Source organism: Phoxinus phoxinus (genome assembly GCF_949152265.1).
Source record: "Phoxinus phoxinus genome assembly, chromosome: 7".
Lineage (NCBI taxonomy): Eukaryota > Metazoa > Chordata > Actinopteri > Cypriniformes > Leuciscidae > Phoxinus > Phoxinus phoxinus.
The window spans coordinates 22,918,369-22,942,048 of record NC_136882.1 but is presented as its reverse complement, the minus strand read 5'-3'; the positions used below and the strand labels follow the sequence as shown (position 1 = coordinate 22,942,048).

Here is a 23,680-nt window from a genome sequence, read left to right as displayed (position 1 = left end):
GGATTAACAATTGTGATTGTAGCGTATATAGAAATCTGATCAGCATTTAGACAGCAAGTACTTTAAAGCGTTTGCTGGAAAAATGTTTGAGGACTTTTTTTTTTTTTTCACATTTGCAACATCTACTGAATTTCACCTTGATACTGTTCACAGGGTTTCAATCAATTACTGTATAATCAGGAGGATCACAATGTTGCAGTGCTAAAATGCATACTTCCGCTTTCACAGATAAGGTTTAAGCTAGTCCCCGGACTAAAATGCTTGTTTGAGCTGTTTTAAGTAAAAGCAACTTGCTCTGATTTTTCTTAAAATATGTCAGTGCCATAATTTTGTAAGGCATGTTTATAAAAGGCCTAATCCTGGCTTATTCTAAGCCCTGTTTGTGGAACCAGGCCATAATGTCACAATTTGAGGTATTGAAGAAATATTCTTGTTTTATCAATAACCATACATACAGAGCACTTTCAGTCAAATAAATGAATATATAACTTCTAAATGCTTAAATTACCACTAACCTGAAATCATTTATGCTTAAATTACCACTAACCTGAATTTTTTTTTTTTTTTTTTAAACAAAAGATCTTAAACTTTATACTTTTCTGTCTTTAGTCATAAGCTCATAAACTCCATCTAAGAAAACAATAAACAGAAAAATCTTACAAAATGTTTGTCATGTTTATTTTAAGTTTGTCAACATACACTACTGTTAAAAAATGAAGGGAGGGGAATTCGTATTTTTATTCAGTAAAGATGTATCAAATGGATCAAAAGTGTATGTAAAAGACATTTATAATGTTACAAAAGATGTCCATTTCAAATAAATGGTGTCTCTTTTCTTTCTTTTTTTAACTTTCTGTTCATTAAAGAATCCTGGAAGAAGTTTGATGTCAGAATGTGTGATACTGAATGATTGCTAAAAATTCAGCTTTGCATCACAAGAAATATATTGCATTTTAAAATATATTAAAATAGAAAACAACTACTTTAAATTGTAATAATATTTCACAATATTAGTGTTTTTACTGCATTTTTGATCAAATAACAGCAGCATTTATGACAACTGAGATCTCTTAAAAAAAAAAATCATGGGTCAGACCGTCACATATTCTTCAAATTCTGGTCCTGGCTCCTCGCACATTCATAATTGACCCAGTAACAGACATTGTATATGGTCATTTGTTGAAGATAATGTTAAAATATATAATCCAATCCCAGGCTAATATGCAGAGACGACTTTAAGGAAGCAATTTGTAGGTTCATTCCTCTGAAATGTAAATACTTTGTGTGGCATATATCAGCATCAACATTGAGAGAATGTAATTTTAGTCACATGACATATATACGGCCAAGCAGGTCACATACTTCTGAGTAACAACTGCCAAACGGTGCTCACTGCAGAGCCATTGCAACCTCTCAAACTACCCACTTCCCCTGGGTTTTATGGTTTAATGGCTGGAAGAGCTCAAATGCCCCCTCTGGTGGTGAAAGCAAATCCCTGCATTATTGAACTAAAAGTTAATGGACAGCCTGTAAACTTGTCCACATCTCCCTAAACATTGTAAGAACATGCAACAACAAAACATAAATGTCTGAGATATCACAACTGAAACCTCGTGTACTTATTTTCCAAGAAAATTAAAGCAAGTTCAAATTACTTTAGCCAAACTGACAGCTGTCGCTCATTTCATTAAAAAGGCTGTTTGAAAAGGTGTCATTTATTTGAAGATACTGGACTGAGGATGTAGAAATTTCAGCATTCATAAACAAGATGGCTGACAATGTTTATGACCTTTAGTCTTTGAGGTTACCTCCCAGATAATATGTGTCAAAGCCCCGAACAGCTCCCTTCAGACTGGTTAACCAGCAACAGCTAAAGACAAAAAAAAATGAGCGTTCGGCTGACTCTATCAGAGGAGCAGAAACTATGAGCCAGATTGAAGGTCTTCTGCTAGATTTCTTCACGTAACTTCACGTAAATACCTTCTGATGGAGGCCATCGGCCTCCAGAATTAACATGCTATTCTTGGTAAGACAAGGTGGTGGCAAAAAAAAATAAACCAATGAAATACGGTCAACATCTCAAGAGGGAAGATCATCACTTGTAAAATGGCACATTTCTTCATCCGTGAAACCGAAATTCTCTTTCCTCTAAAGAAAAAAAGGCACAAAAGCATGGTATACTAGCTATGTCTGCATTTTGTGGTCACAACATTGGATTTATTTGTACGAGATACAAAAATGTAAACATTGCAAAATAAATAGTTAAAACAAGTGATGCAGGACCTATATTCATGCTCATGATCCCAACATGAACTAATGCACTTGTCTTGCTTGCATTTTCAAGTGCAAAAGCATGATGACAAAAAAAATCTAGGATTCAAGTAACAGAAATGACAGACTAATGATACAAATATACTATTTTACAAGGTAGTGATAATTCCCAATTTTACAAAATGTACACTTATAATATTGACAAATTTCTCTTAATATTTTGATATGCTGCTTTTGGGTATAAGTCCGTGTAGAAGCGCACAGATGTCAGCACTGAAGTCTTTGTGTTTCTGATGGGCTATGTGACCTCCATGGCGACTGTGGTCTCTGATAATCCGTTGAGAGCCAGCCTCTCTGGTTCGTGATTCTCCCTGCAAGATCAATACAAATATAGAATTTAACATTTTTATTTAAAATTCAAAGATATAAGACACTATCGTTGAAAAGTCTGGGGTTAGCAAGACCTTGTTTTATGGAAACAATACTTCAGGGTCCGTACACATTTTTACGAATACATTTCCAAAATATTACTTTTGAGGCAAATATTCATGATCTAATGTTCCATGAAAGTCTATATACACGAGAAAAAAAAAAAAAAAATCATTGCTGTCAATCGATTAAAAATCTATTATTTTCTGCAATTTTTCGCACCTAACATTTAAGTTTTTTTTATATATTTTTATATTTTAATGATTTCACATTTAATCTCCAAATTAATAGAAACAACAAAGACAGTAGCCTATATTTTAAATATTTGTTTAATGGCATCTTTTTTTGTAAGGCCAGTATTACAGATCCCAATACTGCTACTGATGTCTCTGATTTTTTTATTTTTCTCAATTTTAGTCAATCATATAGGTAGAATTGTTAGCTATCAATTTTTTAATTTTTACTTATTAATTTAAGTAAAATAAAAACAATCTTCACATAAACCCATTATAATAAATGTCACATTTACCTGTGCCCTTCAATATATCAGGGCTCAATTTTTTCTATTGGCCCAGTCAGACCGGTTCAGATTTTTACTTGCCCTGTCAAAATGCACAAAAAGTTATTGTTTTCATTGTTTTTGACCCATGTAACCTTGCAAACAGTACTTTAAGAGGTAGGATACATTCATTCAAATATGTAATACAGTTATCAAGCACTTCAAAGTCTTCACTGCATAATTTATAAATTAAATCTAGGGTAATCCTTTTTAATGCTACAGAAGTTATTCAGTCAAGAACAGCGAGTGATTTTTTTGATTTCTTTGATTATCCTTAAATGACAAACAGCAGCGGGTTCATGACGCGGATTTCCTCATAATGAATACACATTTCCTCATAACTCTTTACGTTCATTAAAGACTTGAATAAAAACGGGCCTTTTGGCATAAATTTGTGTGTTTTAGTACGTTCAAGAGCTGTCTGGAGCAGCTTTCTGTGCGCACGAGTCATGTGTGTGTCACACAGATGCGCGCCAGCACTGCATTCTCTTGTCTTATCGCACTTGAAAAGATTAAAAGCATTTGCATGAATAAGAGCCTGATCATATAATGTAATGCTAGCCAAAAGATGAAAAAAAAAAAAAAAAAATCAATGCTGAACATTTTTTATTGTTAAATTTGAATTATTTCACCTAAATCCTAGTTGTTCGCTTACTCTCTGTATTTGTGTTTTACAATGGGGTATTTTTTTTGTGCAACAAACTTACACAAAGCACAAGGAAGCTTCATTTCAAATTTTGAACTGACTTTACAAACAGTCAATAAAATAAGAACAATTATAAAACGATAGTTCCAGCACTGGATTCTGATTGGTTGAGTCACGTTCAAAGCTGCTGTAAATTACACAACAAACATCTTTTTTGTTACCGTGCCTTTATTTTGTGAATAAAATAAATAATATAAAAAATATTTTTATGGACTTAACCGTAATAAGCCCTGTGAAGCAGTGGTTTATAGTGAATTTAGAACGCCCCCCTAGCTTAAAATTACAAGCAGTAGCACAAATAAATAGAATAGAGATACAAATTAAAGAGTTCCTGTCCGGAGATATTCAATTGAAGAAAGTACACAGATTCTTTAGGGGGATTTCTAGGCGTTTTTCATGTCGGGATTTTATTACTCTTGATTTCTCACAAGTTGTGTGCTTTTCTGGGCAAGTCAGAGTGAACTGCGGCGCTTATAGTAATGAATGTGCACTCCAGGCCAGGGTATCTGTAGGGTTTTTAAAATCAAATACTACAATTATTTATTCAATCCACCAGCTGAATGAAAATGCGATTTCACTCTCTGACAGTAGGTGGTGCTTAAGGAAGAACAGAAATATGGCAGTCACTCTGGTAAACACTGTATACAACGCACTGCAGCTGTGCTTTTTAAAAATGCAACGAGTTGGGAGGTATGATATAAACACCATAAGGTAAACATTGTCATAATTCATCAGCAGTAGTTCATAAGTAATGGCTTGGCATAAATGTGTGGTTTTCATTGTGACTTCTCTGAAAGTGCAAGCCTGTAGAAAGTGCAAAAGCGCCATGTTTTGACTTTGAAACATACAGCACTCATGAGCAAGTCTTATCTTTTTTTTTTTATCTCTCCTTTTGTAGTCTGAAAATAATAAATAAATATAGATGCTTAAATTCATTTTTCACCCTCCCCCCAAACATAATAAAAAAATAAAATAAAAATTGTAAAGTGAATAAGTGCCGTTTCAGGATTCAGACCTGGCGATGTCGATGGCACTAGTGGGGGTGACTTTGGGTACCCGGTCCAGACTGCTAGCAACACTGGCCAGCTTTAAGGCTGAGGGTGAAGGGGCACACAGACGTGCACTGTGGTGTGTGTGGGCAGGAGACACAGCGCTCACTGTGCTCAGGTGCCCGTGGCCGTGAGGCAGAGACTGAGGGACGGGCAGCTGAAGGCCAGACGCACTCGTCATCCGTACTAAAGAGCCCGACTCACCACCACCTGCAGAACGGTTCAATTTGGCTTGTCTAAAACTTCCTGCAAGAGACAAAAATGACAAATCATTTAAATAATCAATCATGCTCACCTTTTTTCCTTTAATTAACCACACATCAAAGCGACTGATATTGTCATATAAATGTCCCCCAAAAAAGGTTTTCAGTCACAGTTTTGCAATGATTCCCCAATAAGTTCTATAAAGCAGTTTATAATTTTAAAATATGTGGATCAAAATTAGAGGCGTATTTTCATATAAAGATTATTTTATATTTCAATGCCTCTGCTCAGTTCCCAATGAGCTGCACATGCCTGAATTAGAAAGGACGCCATTGACACTTGCAATCTGGGGCCTGTTTTCATTGTTGGGAGTGTTGACCACAGCAGAGGCAGCAAAGTGTGCACTAGCCGAGTCCAGAGTCTTAGACATGCAGTCAGATGAGGCCGTGTTCTGTAAAAGAAATGATTTTTTACTTCTTAAATAAATAAATAAATATTATTTTTTAATATTATTACAGGATAGAGTAAGAGTGAGGTTTTGCCCCATAATGCCTGGCATTGTGTGGATCTACTCACGGGCAGGGGCTTGTGGGGTTCTGGTGCTGTCGAGTTCTGCTGGAGTTCTTGCTGCTGTAACTGTTTGTGCATCTGAACCAACTGCTGCTGATGGGAGTGAAACTGCTCTTCTGTGAAGCCACCTGCACATGTAAGAACATGGCTGTAAATTAACACTTTTATTTAGTTAGGGTGCATTAAATTGATCAAATTGTAAATACGTTTATTATGTTACACAAGATTAAAATGCATGCTGTTCATTTGACCTTTCTATTTAAAGAATCCTGAAAAGTGCATAACGGTTTCCACAAAAAATATTAAGCAGCACAACTGTTTTCAACAGTGACAATAAGAAATGATACTTGAGCGTCAAACAGGCATGTGATCAGCTAAAGACAAAGAAGAACGAAAACCTGACCCGACAAGGAAAGGCATAGTCGGAAAATATAAATACTGAAGAAGAAAAATCACATCCCTGATTAAATTAGCATATTTCAGCTTTTCCATAACATTTTTAAATGTACATTTTAAAACATTAAAATAGAAAAGCAATAAGCCCCGCGAAACCGTGTTTTACAGTGGATTTAGAACAGCTAAGGGGCGTTGCTAGGCCAGAAACAGAGTGAAGTTATTGCTTCTATAGAACGGTTACTTCTTAAAAATATTAATTTTAATATTTATTTTATTCATAGAATGTGAATCATTCATAGAATGTGCACTCAGACCTTCAATGTAGAGACACTCAATGTTGCTTGTTTAATAACACAGTGCTTCAAGCACAGCTCACCTCAAGTAAACACTGAGTAAATAGGGCTCCTCCACTTATTTTTGTTTTCTAGATTATTATTCCATCTCAACAGGTAAACATAACTCAAAACCAACTAGCATACTTCAAAGGGTTAGTATTCATCATCAAATTCTGCAGTACTGAATAAGCCTCAGTGGTACTATGCACATGAGCTGGCAATATCGCTATGGTTTATGTCTTTGTCTGAATATTCATTCCTAGGTAAGCTATTTTCATAAATGCATTTGACAGAATTAGACACAATTGAATGCGTGTGCCTAAATGATGCCAGTTCAAGTTTATAAAAGAAATGTAGCTGAATTATGAGCAGCAAAAAAATCTTAAATGTGCTCCGCATATGGACTGCAGTCTGCTAATAGACAACCACTGAGAGCCGTTGAATCTCTGCTGAGTTTTATGCATAGAATGCTATTTTGTATCAGACAGTGCAGCAATTTCATCAAAATCAATCAACAGGCCACATTAAAAATGATTGACAGGCTGAATTTGTTGAAAAACCCAAGAGTAAACTGATAGATAGAAAGGCACAATAGAGAACGCTTATGCGGGTGAACGAAATTCAGTTGATTGACCGTCTGAATCCTGTTCAGCTCAGACGCCTCACCTGACACACTGTTAGAGAGAGGCGTCCCTCCACCTTTTTCCACCTGCGGAGTCCCTTTCTTGTCCTCACTCCTTGAGTTGTCCTGTAGCGGCCGAGGGCGGAAAAACTTCCACCTGCAGGCCTGGATGTCATTCAGGAGCTGAGTCAGTGAGCAATCAGAAGTTGATTTGGAGATGTGAGAGTTTGTGTTTGTGTGGACGGGGAGGTCAGGCACACTAGAGCCAGCGGAGGGATAAAACATGTCAGGGTCCAAGTGCCTGAGGGCACGGTCCAGTTCCGACGAAGTGCGATCCAAAACCACCCTGAAGGAAAACAACAGTGCTTTAGGATATTTGGTACAATCTGTGACCTTCAGCGCTGATCATTTAGGGAGTAGCCTCATCAACATTTCTACTTTAATCTGAAGTAACAAAGAGCAGGGTCATAAATTCAAACCACGCATCATCTATACTTGAGTACAAGAAACGATAAGATAAAAGGGGAAATGGGTAAATTGTAAAAAGTGACACACCTGCCACCTCTTCCCACCCTCCTGTGTGTCACTGCAATACAGCGTTTCGGCACAGAGAGGGCGGTGAGACAGTTCCTCTGCCACAGCCGGTCCTGATCCGCCTGCTGCCAGTGAGGAGAGCAGCTCTGATCCACCAGTGGCTGAGGACACATAACACTTTTAACAATGGCAAAGGAAATGACCAATACACCACATAGCCAAATAACATGGTGCTCTGTCACTAATAAAGCAAGTATATCATACTCTATGGGCAGGAGGGTTTAGTCACAATATTGGCCATGCTCTTTAATATACATGCTAAGACAAAAAAAAAAAAAAACCGGAGCCAGCACAATGACTGTGTCATGACCCTCATTGTAAAAGAGAGTTCAGTTGTAAAGTTAATTTCTGCAAATCTGAAATGTAAATGATCTGATGCAATTAACATTCATAACTGTTCTCAAAAGTCCTCAAGCAGCATTTTCTTATGCTTACAAGTATTTAGAACAACAACATGCACTTATATAAATACAATTAAAAAAAATATTGTGTTTATTTCAATAATTGTAAATACATTTTAAATGTTTAATGCAAGAAATTATCTACTTGACAACAACGGCTGGTTGAAATGATGGTAGAAAAAAGCCAGTGGTTCTCAATCAGGGGTCCAGGGCCCACTACAGGGCCTCGGCAAAGACAAAACAAACCTTAAAATACGGTTAAAAAAAACAAAACAAAAAAAACATGTTGACAAATTTTATTATTTCAGTTATTTTTTAATTTATAAAGTGTCCATGGCTTAAAATAATTTTTGTAAGCAAAACAACAACTAGGGGGCCTTCAAGTATTTTTGTGGCCAATGGGGCCCTTGAACTCAAAATGGTTGAGAATCACTGCTTTAAGCCATTTTAGTGCAGCTTAAATAGCAATATATAATTATTCAGCTATATTGCCCAGCTCTTCAGCCAGCAATGATGTTCAGTGGGAAACTCACCGAGAGGTAACTGCAGCCAGCTTTCCTTCTAAAGGCGAAGTTTCCATCAGGATCGTTCTCTTCATCCGGCTCTGATGCAGGAGACTTCAGAAGAGAAAATAAGGAGAAATATATATACTATTATATCATCTGACAAAAATTATTTTAACGTCTTTTAAACGTCTGAAGTAAAACCTCTAAATATGAGCATGTGTAATGAAACACTGATTGTATACTGACCAGTGGGTAATCCTCCTCTCCAGAGCTGTGGAAGTCGTACTGTTTAATGTCTGCCTTGATGATGGTTTGCTGTCGCTCTGGCCGACCAGGCTGCCGAAATGTATCAAGTTTGGGCCTCTTGTTGTACTTCTTATGAGAACGCACAAAGTCAAAGTGAGGCTCAGGCTTGACTGTGAAGGGGTGGAGGTGTTTGGGCCCAGATTTGTGTGACTGAAGGAAAGAGACAGAAGAAATGGTCTTGTAATTATCACTGAGCACATTCAAGACATTTCTCGCACACATATCTTTTCCCCTCTACTGTTGGCCTTTACCTTAATTTTGCTCTCTGCCTTGTGCCGACTGCTCATGGGTAAGGATGTGGGTGCAGGGTAACTGGTTTTCTCTGCCAGAGGTACAGTGACTTCATTCAGAACCTCTCCTGAGAAGTCTCCAATTTGATATCTAATATACACAAAACAAGGAGAAACAATATGTAAAAACTAGGGATGCGCCGGTACTGCGCTCGTGCACTTGTACACATAAACATGCTCCGATACCAACAACCGATACCACATAGCGTGTACATTGTGTCCAGACAAAGAAAGACATATAATGGGGATAAAAGAGAAGGGTGTCTATGAAGTAAATGTATCTAATTAGTGAAATATTAAACAAAATATAGTAGGGCTGGGAGAAATAAACATTCACCTAGTTATTGCATTTCTTTTTTCTTTTTTTTTTACGATTTTAAAATCAAGTTTTTTTTAAAATTACAGAATCGATATTAATTCAGATTAAATTGCTTTATTGTTGTCCTTGCTTATAGATGAGGTTGACAGAAGTTAGACACTTTCGTTCCAACAGAGGATGAAATGTGTCGTTATCTATGAGTGTTAAAGTGACGTAATATCCCTTCCAAGTGGAAGCGACGTGAGACTGCATGCACTGAAAAGCCCTCGCGCTATTTGTATGCTGAGAGAGAGATAAGAGCTGCACAATTAATCTTGAAAAGACTGATCTCGATTCAAACACCTACGAGATCTTCCATTTCGTCTGTCCTATTAAACCTTTGACAAAATCATATTGCAACATTCAAATCGCAATACGTGTAGAATCGCAATTTTTTTTTTCGCAATACATATCGCATCGGCACCCAAGTATTGTGATAGTATCGAGTCGGGAGATAGGTGTATCGTCCCAGCCCTAAAACGTCTTGCGTTTGAACGGACAAATTCACACGCTTATGTAAAACGTCCGTCTTGATGAGTATCCTGGTATACAGTCAGTTATATCTTAATGAACGTAAAACAAAGAAAACAAATGTACAGTAGGGCAGGCGATATTGGATCAGTGCATTCGTTCTAAAGGGACAGCAGTCTAATAAATCTGCGGCTGTGTTTTTTTTACTGTTAATCAAACTACAAAAGACAAAGAAATCCCTCACTTCAATTGACCTTTTGTAACCTTATAAAGATTAATCTATATTTAATTTATACAGTGATGAATATGCAGTATTATTTCACATTTGATTACTTTATTCAAATGATGTACCTGAAAACTACTGTTAGACCTACCAGGGAAGAAAACAGATGTTTATTTCATTTGTAGCCTTTCTTTGTTCTATTGTATTTATTTGTGCCATTTGTAATTCGATTTTTTTGTTCTTATTTTATTACTGACTGCTTGCTTGTCTTTAATAATGTTTTAAATTTACATTAAGCTAGTAGTTTTTGCTGTATCAAAATTATAATAGAGAATTGTGATATTTCACTGGCATCTACACATTTGAAACCTCTGACCCAATACTTAGCACTGAAGCAGCTCAAAATATGTACTGTGCAAATTAAATGATAGATAAAATATGATAGAGCAATAGAATGAACAGTGAAAGTAACAGAAGCTCATACAACATATTTTAACATGCTTAAGCATGAAAACAACTGAAGGAAATATTTACTAAACAAATTAAACCAACTAATATGATTCACATTCTTTTAGTTTCTCTACCCAATATTAAAAAAAATACAGGTATCGGCAAGTACCAAAAATGAAAGTATCGGTATCGGACTCGTTCTGGAAAAAGTGGTGAGAGAGATGAGTCACTTTACATACAACAACCATTCTAGCTGTTAAATAGTGTTTGAAAGCAGGCTTACATCAGCGGATACGTCTATCAGCAGATATTTAAGGGAACCACTGATAGACGCCTGCTTTCAAATGCTCCTGTCTGCAGGGCTCCAGACTGCGACCAAATGGTCGCATTTTGCGACCAAAATTTGAGAGTGTGCGACTGAATTTTACATCCAGTCGCACATGTGCGACCAGTAATTTTTTACACGTTAAACGTGGAAGGGGCTTATCAATGAATCCGAAATGTGTGGCAGACCAATGAGTGCGAGAATAATAGGGAATGGCCACTTTAAGTGGCTAATGTGTGGAGGGGGAGGGCCCTAGAGATAATCGAGCGCGCGTCTGTGGGAAGGAGACAGAGACAAAGCTATGTGCGCCTGAGCAACGAGCAAGCGAACTATTGACTCGTTCTTCCGACCTGCGGCTACTGTGCCAGTTAAATTCACTTGCTGGCTTACCAAATAATACATTACAACAGCGATAATCAAAACGATTATTCTTTGTAAACATTGTTCAATGCAAGTGCCAAATGCTCGAACATGACCTGTCATTTACGCCGTCATCACCCGGGAGTTGATAGCGCACGAGCGCCGGCGAGACCTGAACTGCAGACGTTATCATCGGTGTTTAAACTAAACTCATTTAGGTTTTGCCAATGTAAACATTCAAGAGCAAGACGTGAAAGAGAACTCGCGTCTAGATTTGTGCGCGCGTGTGTGTGCGCGTGTATTCGTAGGCTACTCATCTCAGACAGCGCGCAAATATTGAGTTATCTTTCAAGTCGAAAGTGCAAACTTTCATACTTGAATGGACAAATTCACACAAAACATGGCCGTCTTGATGAGTATCCTAGCAGATATAGTATCTGTTATGCCTTAAGCTCTGAATTGAATAGCTTTTGTAACTTTAATAAGGATTAATCTTTAATTTATACAGTCAAATATGCAATGTTATTTTACATTTGATTATTTTATTCAATTTCTGAAACCTGAAAACTAATGTTAGACCTGAAAAGCATAGTTTATATTATTAGTAGGCTATCTTTGCTCTATTGTATTTATGTGTGCTTTTGCTTGGTTAGATTATTTCTTCTTATTTTCTTAATTTTTTTTGACAGTATTCTTTTTTTTTCCTGAACATTTTTCACCTAAAACCGTGATACAAACTGAACCGTGAGCTATTTGAAACGTTGCAGCCCTAGTACAGTGTCACAGTCGGATGATGATTCAGAGTGAGAGGTTTTAGTGGCGAAAAAGGCCGAACCCACCATTTTCGGGAGGACTGGTTGAGGTAGTAGGCTACTGTAAGGAGACGAATTCCATAAACTGCGAATGTTGCAGTCGCTACCCCATAACTGCGGGGAACACGAAGTTTGCCGACAGTGCAGGCACTTCACAGTTTAAACACAATACTATATTTAAACACAATCTTAGCCTCAAGCATAGAGTATGCCATGACATGTTAATAAATCAACTGCCGGTTGCTTTTAGAAGACAAGAGGCTGTAACGGTAAATCAGAGCGCAAAGGCATTGTAATTTCTGCATCTATTATCAAAGTATTTATTAGTAATACACTGGAAATTAGTAGAAATGTGAATATTTGGTCAGTATGGTAATTTACGGTGTGTGCTCCTACATTTTCTTGTTGTGCCCCTAAAATTTTCAGTTGGGGGCCACTGTGCTCCTAGTGAAAAAAGTTAGTCTGGAGCCCTGCCTGTGTGTATCTGTGGAAGCGCTCAGTGAAGACAACATGTTTTTGAAGCGTTGATCACTGTAGCGTTCGAAGACATACATGTTGCGCGTGTGAACACAATGGCCAATCAGAAGTGTTTAAGAATCGTTTAACAGCGCTCAAAAAGCTAGAGGGATATGCTGTCATCATAACATTTTCAGCAATATCAGTACCATCATGGTACCGAAGTCGGTACTTTGACAACACTACTGTTAAGTTACACAACAGTTTATTTATATAGAGTATGCAACAACAGACATCATCTCAAAACAGCTGTATTAAAAGAGCAATGTTGACAAACCTTTTTTCAAACACCTCCAGTGTCAGATGCAGCAGCTCTCGTTTGCTCTTTTCTCTCTTCTTGATCATCTCCAGGATGCTCATGGTTCGGCTGAACTCTCTCCTCAGCTTCAGCATCTTTTCATAAGACGCCTCGTCATTCTTGCGATTCTACAGAGACAGCATAACAGAGAGAATGGTTCCGGTAGGTGTTCACACTTCTATTGAGGGGAAAATGTGATCTTTATTAGGGACGTGTGTGTGTGTGTGTGTGTCCATTTATATGTATGCATGCGCATGTATGTATATATGTATATTAGGGCTGGGGGAATTAACACATTAATCTTTGCGATTAATTTGAGATGTTTAGTGCATTTTAAACAAATAACGCAATTGACGCAGCACTTTTTTTGCCTCATTTTAATGACTTCCTGTTGCGGCTGCTATTGTGAGTGTGCCGAACCAAGTCACCCTGTCATGATGGAGAAGGACAAGGATGTTTTAGGACGAATTTTTGCATTTAAAAAGTTGCCCGATGGCACGTTTGACAAAAAAAAGATGCTGTGAACAATTAACAAAGCTGAATTCAAATACCATAAAAGCTGGATGCACCACATTTTCGGCCGCCGAAAATTATCAGCCAAAAATGGCATTTTCGGTTTTTGGCCTAAATTATAAGCCGAAAATATCCCGCCCCTCTGTGAGCGGGTCTTTTCCACTCCGTGTGTGTGCCGCGCTCTCCATTCCGTGTATGGCACTCTCTGCTCAATGTTCCGCTCTGTGTTTGCGCTGCGAGTTCTGCTCTGTCGTTTACGGCCCAAACGCTCCAATCATGTACCGATCACAAACTGGAAAAGCAAAGTCCGCTAAGATAACGTGAAATTTCTCAGTGGTAGACTTCTGTTTGCAATAGCCCTACTGAGCTGGTATAGCCATGTTGGGCAACAATGGGTAAAATGACCTGCTCTGATCACATGCTCTGGTAATAATAGCTTTGTAGGACTATACTTTATTTTGATAATAAGTAAAAAAAATAAAAATAAAATAAAAATAAAAATCTGTTAAATCTGAGAATGTTGCATGAAGGAAGGATAATATATTGATGTTTAATATTATTTGAATATAGGGCTATTTTCTGTTTCTTTTTTTCTGTGTTGTTTAATTTAATTAGGTGATTCTACGTTTAAATATATATGCTTACAAGCTTGGGGGAAATGTGATTAATTGCAATTAATCACAGCAAATTGTGCGTTTAATTAGTTAGTTAATTTTTTTATCGATTTCCAGCCCTATAGTGTTGTAGGCTAACTGACAGCTTCAGTGATCATAATGGCAGCGATCTTTGCTCATTTTCTGTATATAAAATACATTTTCCATGCTGCTAACTACATGTTGCAAAGTTTCTGGATTAACAACCATATTTAAATGCGAGATTGAATCTGAAAGTGATAACAAAACAATCTGAAGTTGTATGTCAAATGATCTGTACATTAAGCCTTGGAATATGAATTCATGGATAAATAGGATAAGCTAATATAACAAACTGTTTCTTTGCTTTTATTTTGGATTTATTGTCAGTACTGGGGTTGCCGTTCACATGTAGGGTACTTTGTACTGTGTGTGGACCATGTTCGTCTGCGTAAGTTTGATGCACAAATGTATAAGGTAAAAACCAGTCCTGTCTGAATGCCCTCTAATAATGCTGTTATTGCTGAGGCATCCATGACAAAACAAAGACTACATGCATACCTTCCTAGTCTGCATCTTCTCTGTGCGACGCCTGAAGGCCACGTAAGCATCATTGTTGGTGGAGCCATCCCTCTTTTCCTGCTTGATTTGTGGGATGAGCGACGGGCCCCGGCAGTTCTTCCTCTTCCTCACCCAGTAGTCATACACTGACTTTAAAAGGTAGTCATCTTCATTTAGCAGCAGCTTGGCCTCCTGAAGAGTGACCAACTACAAAATTGAGAGAGAGAGAGAGAGACAGGAATGCATGTGAATAAAAATCAAATATGACAAGGCGTATTTTAGATCAGTTTTCAACTTGTGGATCACAACTCAAAAATAGGTCTCTGATAGTGGGGGGTGGGGGAGAACAATGCTAAATCCAATCAAAATATAACTATGTAATTGTGCAAATTTAGAATAGTAAAAATGGAGCAGAACAATTTTCAATTTATCCTGAAAAAGTGCATAACAGTTTCCAATAAAATATTAAATAGAACAGCTTATTGTTAATACAGGGTTCTTGCAGGTTTCAGCAAGTCAAATTTAAGACCTTTTTAAGACATTTTAAGACCATAAAGATTTAAATTTAAGACCTACATGACGCATTAACCAGCAAATAACAAATACAATTAGCATCAATATGCACTTTTTGTTTACATAAACATTAAAATAATAACGTAAAAAATCTTGTTATCTACATGTTATCTACTAACATGATGTACAAGTTCATATAAAGTTTTGACAAAAAAGGTTTTATAAAAAGATAAACCTCATGTATTTCAGCCTTTAAATAATCTTTTATAGAATTAATGTGTCAAAAAAAGATAAATGACTGACATTTACAATGCACATTAAGCTTATCTTTTATTATTAATAGTAAGATTTGGTCCGATTTTCCCGTTGCGTCTGTCGTTGCTATGCAACCATGCACTGCGCTCTCCACAACGACAAAGAAGTTTTAGTAGCTAGCTAATGGATTTCCACCACTGATAAACGCTTTCTGTAGCCATTATACATTTACGGAGAAGAGAAAAACACCTGTAGTTTTTAGGTGCACGGTGCACCCCCATCCTTCATGTTGACTGAGCTTTCAATGTTGTTACAGAAAGGGTGAAGCGGATTGGTTGGTTCTTGTCACATGACCTGCGGTGCGCTTGCAGAATTCTGAAAAGTTGAGGTTTTTTTTTTTATCTTGCTCCGCCTGGGAAAAACGGCCGCATTTCTTTTTAATATGAGTGCGCTTGGCGCGCGCCTAAATTTGAAATAACGAACTTGAGCGCGCAGAAGACGCAAGCTACCGCCAATCAGGCCACGAGCTGCTGGTAGCTCGCAAGCGACGTGTCGGAGACCCCTGCTACAGCTCCGCTTTGAAGGCTACGACTCGATACTTTTTTGCTACTTTGTAATAACTTTCTGTGGCCAGCATTTCAGGAAATGAACGAGGGTAAAACCTTTTTAAGACCTGACTAAATTAAATGTAAGACCTCGGCTGAAAATCTGGCCATTATTAAGACGTTTTAAGGCCTTAAATTTAAAGTTCAGAATTTTAGACTTTTTAAGACCCCACGGGAACCCTGTAATAAGAAATGTTTCTTGAGCAGCAAATAAGGATATTCGAATGATTTCTGAAGGATCATGTGACACTGAAGACTAGAGTAATAGCTACTGAAAATTGAGCTTTGATTTCACAAAATTAATTACTTTTTAAAATATAGTAAGATAGAAAACAGTTATTTTAAAATAATGATATATTTTGCAATATTAGCGTTTTCGCTCTTTTTTTTTTTTTTTTTCATTTTTGTTACTTTCATACAATTCTGGTACCATGGTGGGTCGCCACTTGATATTTCATGTAAAAACTGAAACCAGCTGAGAAGCACTGACTTGGGTATAATGCACTTGTTATTACCTGGTTGGTGCTGGCTTTCTCTAACCGGTCCATCATGGTCTCAAACTGCACAGGTCTGAGCTCCATCTTGCGGTTGAGTCTGTTCAGTAAAGTCTCGTCCTCTGAGTCCATATCATAGTCAGGCAGCTCGTTATCCAGACCCAGAGCTGGTGCGGAGTATAAAGGGGTAAAGGTCAGATTGAGGTCATATTCAAATTTAAATCACATTTTATGTGTATGTTTAAACCAAGAAATTGAAGTATCCAGTGGGGCTTGAGGTAGACGTCACTCACGCTGGATGTGGATGAGCTGTTTGGGGATGCGGAACTCTCCTTTGTAAAGGCGGTCGTAATAGGTGATGTTACTCTCTGCCTCTGGCACAGGGATGACCATGCTCTCCTTCTTCTCCCTGAACACCTGCTGGGCAGAGATGGCCCTCTGGAGATGGTGCTCCTGAAACACCATGAGAGAGAGTGTGAGTAATGCTAATTCTGCATTGACAGAGTGGGTCAACTCAAATATGTGAACGGGTTACACCATATAAGCCAGAACAGTAAAGGTTTTGCCACCTCATAGCACAAAATATTTCCATTAGCAAGTTAGTTAAGCTGAAACTGATGTAGCTGGACTAAGCAAAAAGAAAAAGTTTAACAACTCACACAGAGGAGGAAATATGAATTGGGCAAGTACAAATTCTAATGCAGCTGAGAACAGCAACGTGATGAAACCCGCTGCAATGGTTTACACAGTTTGCAAGCATACAAATGAACTCCAAGTTGTTCTGATTACTTTTGGATTCAAGACTGTTCAATAGGTGAGCAGTTCATTATCAGGTAGGTCAGGAGTGCAAATGCAATCTGTGGCACACAAAAGCAGCACATAACTTGTTTTTAACCAGGGTTGGAAATTGAAAATCGATTCTAATTCTGTAATCGGAGACTTGTAATAAATTTTAATACTTGTAATTTCTGTTGATGTGCAGCGTGAACTAAACATTTGTGGACAGAGCATCTGCCATCCAATAATCACAAAAAGCTTTGTTACTTTTAATATAAAGCGATGCCTCAACTCTAAATTCTGTTTATTTTATTACGAAATTCAAACAATAAATGTTGTTTTGCCGCTCTTTTAACGCGATGTGATGGATCACTGTAGTGCAGTTCAGGCGGCAACACGGATCAAGCGCCCGATCATATCATCTCCTCTTTACAGCATCATGAAATAAAAAAGGGTTATCATCAGAAGAAGGTATGTCGAAAGATACATTACAACTTCTTATGAATCCTGTCTCATGTAATCGCTCAATCAGTGTTTCAACCAGGGAAAGACATCAATAAAAAAGCTTGTAGGCTATAAAATCACTCAACGTTACATTTACCACAAGAAAGCTATTTAATGTCCATAAACTCATTAGTTAGCTAGAAAAAAATAATAGAGAAGAGCATTTTGTTAAATAAATGCATAAATAAATGTTTGATATAATAGTTTGACTAAATGTATTTAACACTCTGGAATTGAAACTGGGAAACGAAAAGAATCAGAATAGTTCAATTCAAACAATATCAACCCATTTTTAACAAGGATTTGCTCTCCGTACTGTACATCTGTCCAACATAACATTGAGCTTGCTGATCACAATGGCAGCATGACAGTTCATACTTCTATTTTAATACAACTAACTTCACTAACAAATAAAATGAATCAAACTGAATGAATCAATGAATGCTTGATGATCTGTCACATATATTTCAAAAGAACTCATAAAAGTGGTTCAGATTCAGATTATTTTTTGCCATGTAAGCATTCAAAGCTATTTTCATGGCAAAAATTAAATAGTAAAAATACAAATATCATATAAATACAATAAAAACAACAAGTCATATTATACAAGATTTTTTAAATTAACATATGATAAAAAAATCCCATTAAATATGTCATTAAGTAACTTCATAAAAAGAGCATTCTGCTTGTATTAAGTCCAGGACAATCTAATAAAATATGTTTTACAGATAAGGGAATCTTCCAAAACATGCATAAAGTTGGGTCTTCTTCGCCTTTAAGCAAAAAAAGCATGGGTCAAACTTGTGTGACCCATACGACTATAACAGTGGTGGTGTAGCCAAATAGCCTACTAAAACAATAAATATGAATTATTTTGTTAACAGAAATATAATAAAAAAAATATAAAGCAAAACTGCTTATTTCCTCAAGTAAATTTTAAACTAATAATAATATAAAATAAATATGTAGTACATATCTAATGTCAGTACAAAGTAGGCCTACATATCTAATGCATTTAGAATATCTAATGTACTGTATATTTAAATAATGTTTTTTTTATTACAATAACAACAATAATGAAATATAAGCAAATAATTATTATTATTATTAATAATTATAGTAGTAGTTTTTAATTGAGTAGTGGTTTGAAAATAAATATGGTGGTGTCATGATGGCAACATCATGGACATGGTACCCTGATGTATACCATCTGAATGATTCCCATATATACCACTGTACTAATAACTAAGTTATATGATATTCAAATGTGATTGTGAAGAATAAAACATGCATAATGCACTGTGTGTCCGCAGTTCTGCGTATACTTGAATTGATGACTTGGGCCCGCAGATGCAGAAACTAAACATCAGGACCATTGAAGAACCAAACACAGCTTCAGGCTTCAGAGGCACGCCGTGCAGCTCATGTATTCCTGCCGTAACATACGTCAATCTCGAACGCATTTGCGCAAAAAGGCTGACGTCAATGCGCATTGACCACTAGCAAATCTCTCACGTAAATAACCTTGTTCACGCCACTAGTGTAAAACATTTCCCACGACTACGCAACTGTCGTGCACTGTATACGTAACCTAGAGCATCAGAACGCTACTTACAGATCCCTATACGCAGAGAATGGACTTGCGCAGTAAAACGTGCGTAAACGATACGTGAATACCAACACCCTGCTATGCACCTGAACCTCATGAAAAATTATGAATTTAAAATCATTTACATACCGACTCCTCTTCCTTTTCCATCCCGGTTGGCATTTGTGGGACCGCTCGGTTGATGGAGACGCAGTCGGTGAGGTCCGGGAGGTCTTTATTGCGGTAGATCGGCAGCGGTTTGGCGGCGTCTAGCGCTCGCGCGCGGAACGAGAGTTTACTCATTGTTTTCAGCTATCACAAACACACTAAACACGGATCATTCGGTACAAGTACACACACGAGCCGACGGTTCTCTCCGCGGCCGCACTCACTGACGTCCCTCCGATCGAAATCCGGCGGCTAAAGGCATCTCTGAGCGAGTTATGGTGTTTTTTCACGGGCTTTTTTTTCTAGGCTGGTGTGAAAACATGGCGGACATGATCCCGACAGCCCGCGCGACACTGCCAAAGAGCGTGAGCGCGCGTGTGCCGCTGCGCGCGCACCTCATCCAACATGCGTGCACACGATATTACGACACACGGGCACGAGGGAACACATACATGCATCGGAGAGCTGTCACATACATTATACGGCCGTCCATTGCAAATGTATATTGATGATAATACCGTCTTCAAACGTGCAACGAAGACAAAGATGGCCTAACATCAAGAATGTAAACAAATAGGTTCTGGGCTATAGATTTTTTTTTGGACAGGGTCACCTATCCTCCTGGCTGGGGGATGGGGTGGATTCGGAGCATCTAACTGTTTCAGGGCCCTTAAAATTGTCCCAATCTTAATCTTGCCCCTGTTGAAAAACTGTTAATATAGGCCTACATTTGGGTGACTATCCCCTTAATAGCTTACCTTTCAACTTGATCTCATGAGAAAACATAATTATTTCACAATAGTTCTTTCATATGAATTTGTACAAATTATTTTTTAGAAAACCTTCAACATGAAGGTCCATCCCTAAACCTATAACCATCAGTGGAGCGTAAGCAGATAATATAGGCTACAAAGCCTATGAATTGAACAAATTCATACGAATTAGCCACCAAATTTCCAAAACATAAAATGGTTATGAATTTCCATAAGAGTTTGTTGGTAGCACCTTGACACCAAAAATTTGATGATGAGCATGAAAAAATGACTCAGTTCACGGCATCCAACCAATAAAATCTAGGCTATAAAGTTGTACACCAACCCATGAATAACACAAATTCAATTACATTGTTTGTTGCTGCTTTTTATTTGCCTGGGTCATATAATTAAAACCTGTATGGTTAATAACACAGTATAGGTTACTCCATGTTTTTCTCTGAATTATGAGCGTTTTCACACTAACATATAAGTAGGCCTATTCTGTTGACATGATTTTTTTAAATTGTTATTATTAAATAAATAGCATCCTTCCTTCACCATTAGATAGGCCTACTGCAATTGAGTTTCCTGGGGTGTCTGCTAGCAGCAGGAGTGAGCTAGGTGGCCCACTTGAAAAAAAAAAAAGTTACCTGCTAAGACACATCATTTTTAATGAGAGGAACGAGCAGAACTTCGAGCACTGAGGAAATCCTAAAGCAGTGGTGGATGTGCAATGCATAAGTGGAGAGTGTCTGAGCACTGCAGGGGCTGCACTCAGTGTTTCTCTACAGAACATTGCCTGAATCGCTTGCACACACTAGGATCCATGAATTAATAGGCCATTGTGTTGTACACTATACTGTTCAAAAGTTTTGGGTCAGTAAAAATTATTGGCTATCACGGTTTCCACAACTAAATGTTTTACAAAATGTCTTACATTTTTACAAAAATGTAAGTGATAATAATCAGAAATGTTTCTTGAGCACCAAATCAGCATAATCATTTTTGAAGGATTATGTGACACTGAAAAAAGATATTTGATTTTTTTTTTTTTTTTTTTACTGTATTTGATTAAATAAACAGCCTTGATGAGCATAAGAGGATTCTTTCAAAAATATTTTAAAAACATCTTCCGACCCCAAACTTTTGAAAGTGCATATGGTTTTGACACCAGTATGTGGTGACACCAAATAACCTGGTGGTCTTTATGGTTAGTTTCTCATCTTAAAATGACTGGTATGACCAGGCCAACATCAGTACCGGTAAATTAAACTTATATGAGATGAGAGGGGGTAAAAAAACTTCTGAAGTGATTGGAAGAAGAAAGTTAGCTTTCATAGAAGAAATAATGCCATGGGGGAAAAACATTTCCTGCAATGCATTTCACAAATGAACAATCTGATTCCCTGTTCCACTGGTTTTAAATAGTTATAGAAATGAACTGTTTGCCTTGGTCCCACTAATTACTGATCATTGATGATCTTCTTCAACTGTTACTCTATTTGAGGAAAATACCTGAGGACTTCATTTAAGATGTCTACACTTTGCAAATGTCCTACTTGTTAACTTCTATTAATGTGTTTTTTCATCTAAAATGTGCATGTCTCTGAGTATCCCTTAAGTGTTTTAGTCTCCTGAATGTTATTTTCTGATTTCGTTTCCAAGGTTGTTGATAGTGGTGATTCCCTTGCATTTCACCTCAAAACAATGATGTCAAAACAAGACTCGTTAATTGTCGGAGTCATTGAAGGGATTGAGATCACGAGTGTGAATTGGTGTGAAATTGCTGCGATAAGGATGAAAGGTAAGTAGCCGGCAAATGGCGTCGCAGGCTTCAAAGATGCTATTCTGCTTTTCACAAATGGTCTCTTTCCTCTCACAAACCATCCTGTTTCTCCAAAACTTTGACTTGAATATCCCTGGCCTGCATGTGTGAACCTCATATTTTAGTGTTGTCCAGAGGTGTCCCATCGCCTCTGTGCTGTGACAGCTATGGCGTTCCTCATTACTGTACCATAACACTCTTCTTTCCCCTCAGGGTCCTGTACTTTAGGTACTGCAGGTCCTTCTCTTCTAAGTCCTGGGAGTTCTGGATGTGACGTTCCACATTGCCAACTAATGGTGACAGGAGTGTGGCCAAGTGTCTCTAAGTGTTGTACGTGTAGGAGTTTAGGATACTGCTGACAGTCTGAGTTGAGCTCCCTCTTTATTTTTGGGAGCCTGCCTGTATGAACACTAAGAAGATTCCCTAGAAAAAGAAGTGGAAGTTTCAGTCAGTAGATTTTTCGGGTAGCACTTCAGTAAATGACCAAAAGACCTCCTGAATTAAACATTATGAGCTATACGTGTATTCACTGAGGGGGAAGAGTGAGCCCAGGGGCCCTTGTAAAATTGTGACGTCGCCCCATGTGGGTCACAGGGATTATAGACCCAGTTTCAAGTCAGCTCATGTGTGAATGTACATTCATTGTGGAATGTTTTTTTAGGCAACTTCTTCTTGGGCACGTGATATTGACCTTTCAGTCTGAAAGTGTCAAGAGAAAAAAGTAAGTCACGCTTCTATATAGTATAGCGTCTTTTATTTTTTCATTTGTACTGAAACTCTTTAAGAGTCAAGAGTTACAATTTTCCTTTTTGCCTGCATGTGGAGAGGAGGCTGTTTAAAAAATAAAATAAATCACAATTATCACTCAAACACGTCTGACTGGATATAAATTTTCCCGTCATAAAAAAAACTGGATACTTCTGTATATACATATTCAGTTGTGGACTGATTTTGTTGGTGGTCAAGTAGAATACCTGTCAAAAGACAAAAATCAGCTATGTAGTTGAATGATTATCAGTATATAGAAACAAGTCAAATACTTGATCCACATTTAATACAAGACAAAAGCATCTGTCCAAATAAAAATTTAAATAATGTATTCTTGTGATCACGGCATGTGTTTGTTGCATTCTGTCATTGTATGAATTTATGCACATTACTACCAATAGGTCTTTATGCACATTTCCAGATCTCAAGTTGTGGTTTGGCCAGTTGAATTGCAATAGATACATGTTGTGGTTGAAGTAACATTTGGCTTTTCACACAGTTTTCTGTTCTGCCAAAGACACGGTTTCATTTTCAGGTATGTTTTTTTTTTTTCATCTAATGAAAATTATATTTTATTTCAGCTTTATTTTAATCACTGAAAACAAATTTTAAAATGTAATAATTTTTTTTACTGGTTAAAATGCTCAGATGCATTGTGAGAAACCTCTTGT

The 23,680-nt window shown here is 37.4% G+C and overlaps 1 protein-coding gene across 4 annotated transcripts; it reads right to left on the bottom strand.

Annotated features, from left to right (window-relative positions):
* Positions 1 to 308: 308 nt before the first annotated feature.
* Positions 309 to 20,115, bottom strand: epc2 (enhancer of polycomb homolog 2). Of its 4 annotated transcripts, none has more exons than XM_079619267.1 (15): positions 19,644 to 20,078; positions 16,918 to 17,077; positions 16,646 to 16,791; positions 14,758 to 14,964; positions 13,031 to 13,179; positions 9,200 to 9,329; positions 8,889 to 9,098; positions 8,670 to 8,753; positions 7,697 to 7,836; positions 7,186 to 7,487; positions 5,795 to 5,916; positions 5,531 to 5,669; positions 4,981 to 5,260; positions 3,230 to 3,302; positions 309 to 2,642 (listed from the first exon to the last, which is right to left on the bottom strand). In XM_079619267.1, exons 1-14 carry the CDS (start codon positions 19,794 to 19,796, stop codon positions 3,254 to 3,256), a joined length of 2,271 nt encoding a protein of 756 aa, XP_079475393.1. In that variant the 5' UTR covers positions 19,797 to 20,078; the 3' UTR covers positions 309 to 2,642; positions 3,230 to 3,253. The 4 variants fall into 4 exon arrangements, with proteins under 4 accessions (XP_079475393.1, XP_079475392.1, XP_079475390.1 ...); XM_079619266.1 differs by having other exon boundaries at positions 4,981 to 5,256; positions 5,527 to 5,669; positions 19,644 to 20,034; XM_079619264.1 differs by lacking the exon at positions 3,230 to 3,302 and having other exon boundaries at positions 19,644 to 20,115.
* Between the last annotated feature and the right edge of the window lie 3,565 nt (positions 20,116 to 23,680).

Excerpts from the sequence above, each read along its gene's own strand:
- epc2 (XM_079619264.1), bottom strand. The coding sequence starts at position 19,796 with ATGAGTAAACTCTCGTTCCGCGCGCGAGCGCTAGACGCCGCCAAACCG. Across the intron at positions 14,965-16,645 it reads AGAAAGCCAGCACCAACCAG|TTGGTCACTCTTCAGGAGGC; the intron begins GTAATAACAAGT and ends TCAATTTTGTAG. Across the intron at positions 7,488-7,696 it reads AGGGTGGGAAGAGGTGGCAG|GGTGGTTTTGGATCGCACTT; the intron begins GTGTGTCACTTT and ends GTTTTCCTTCAG.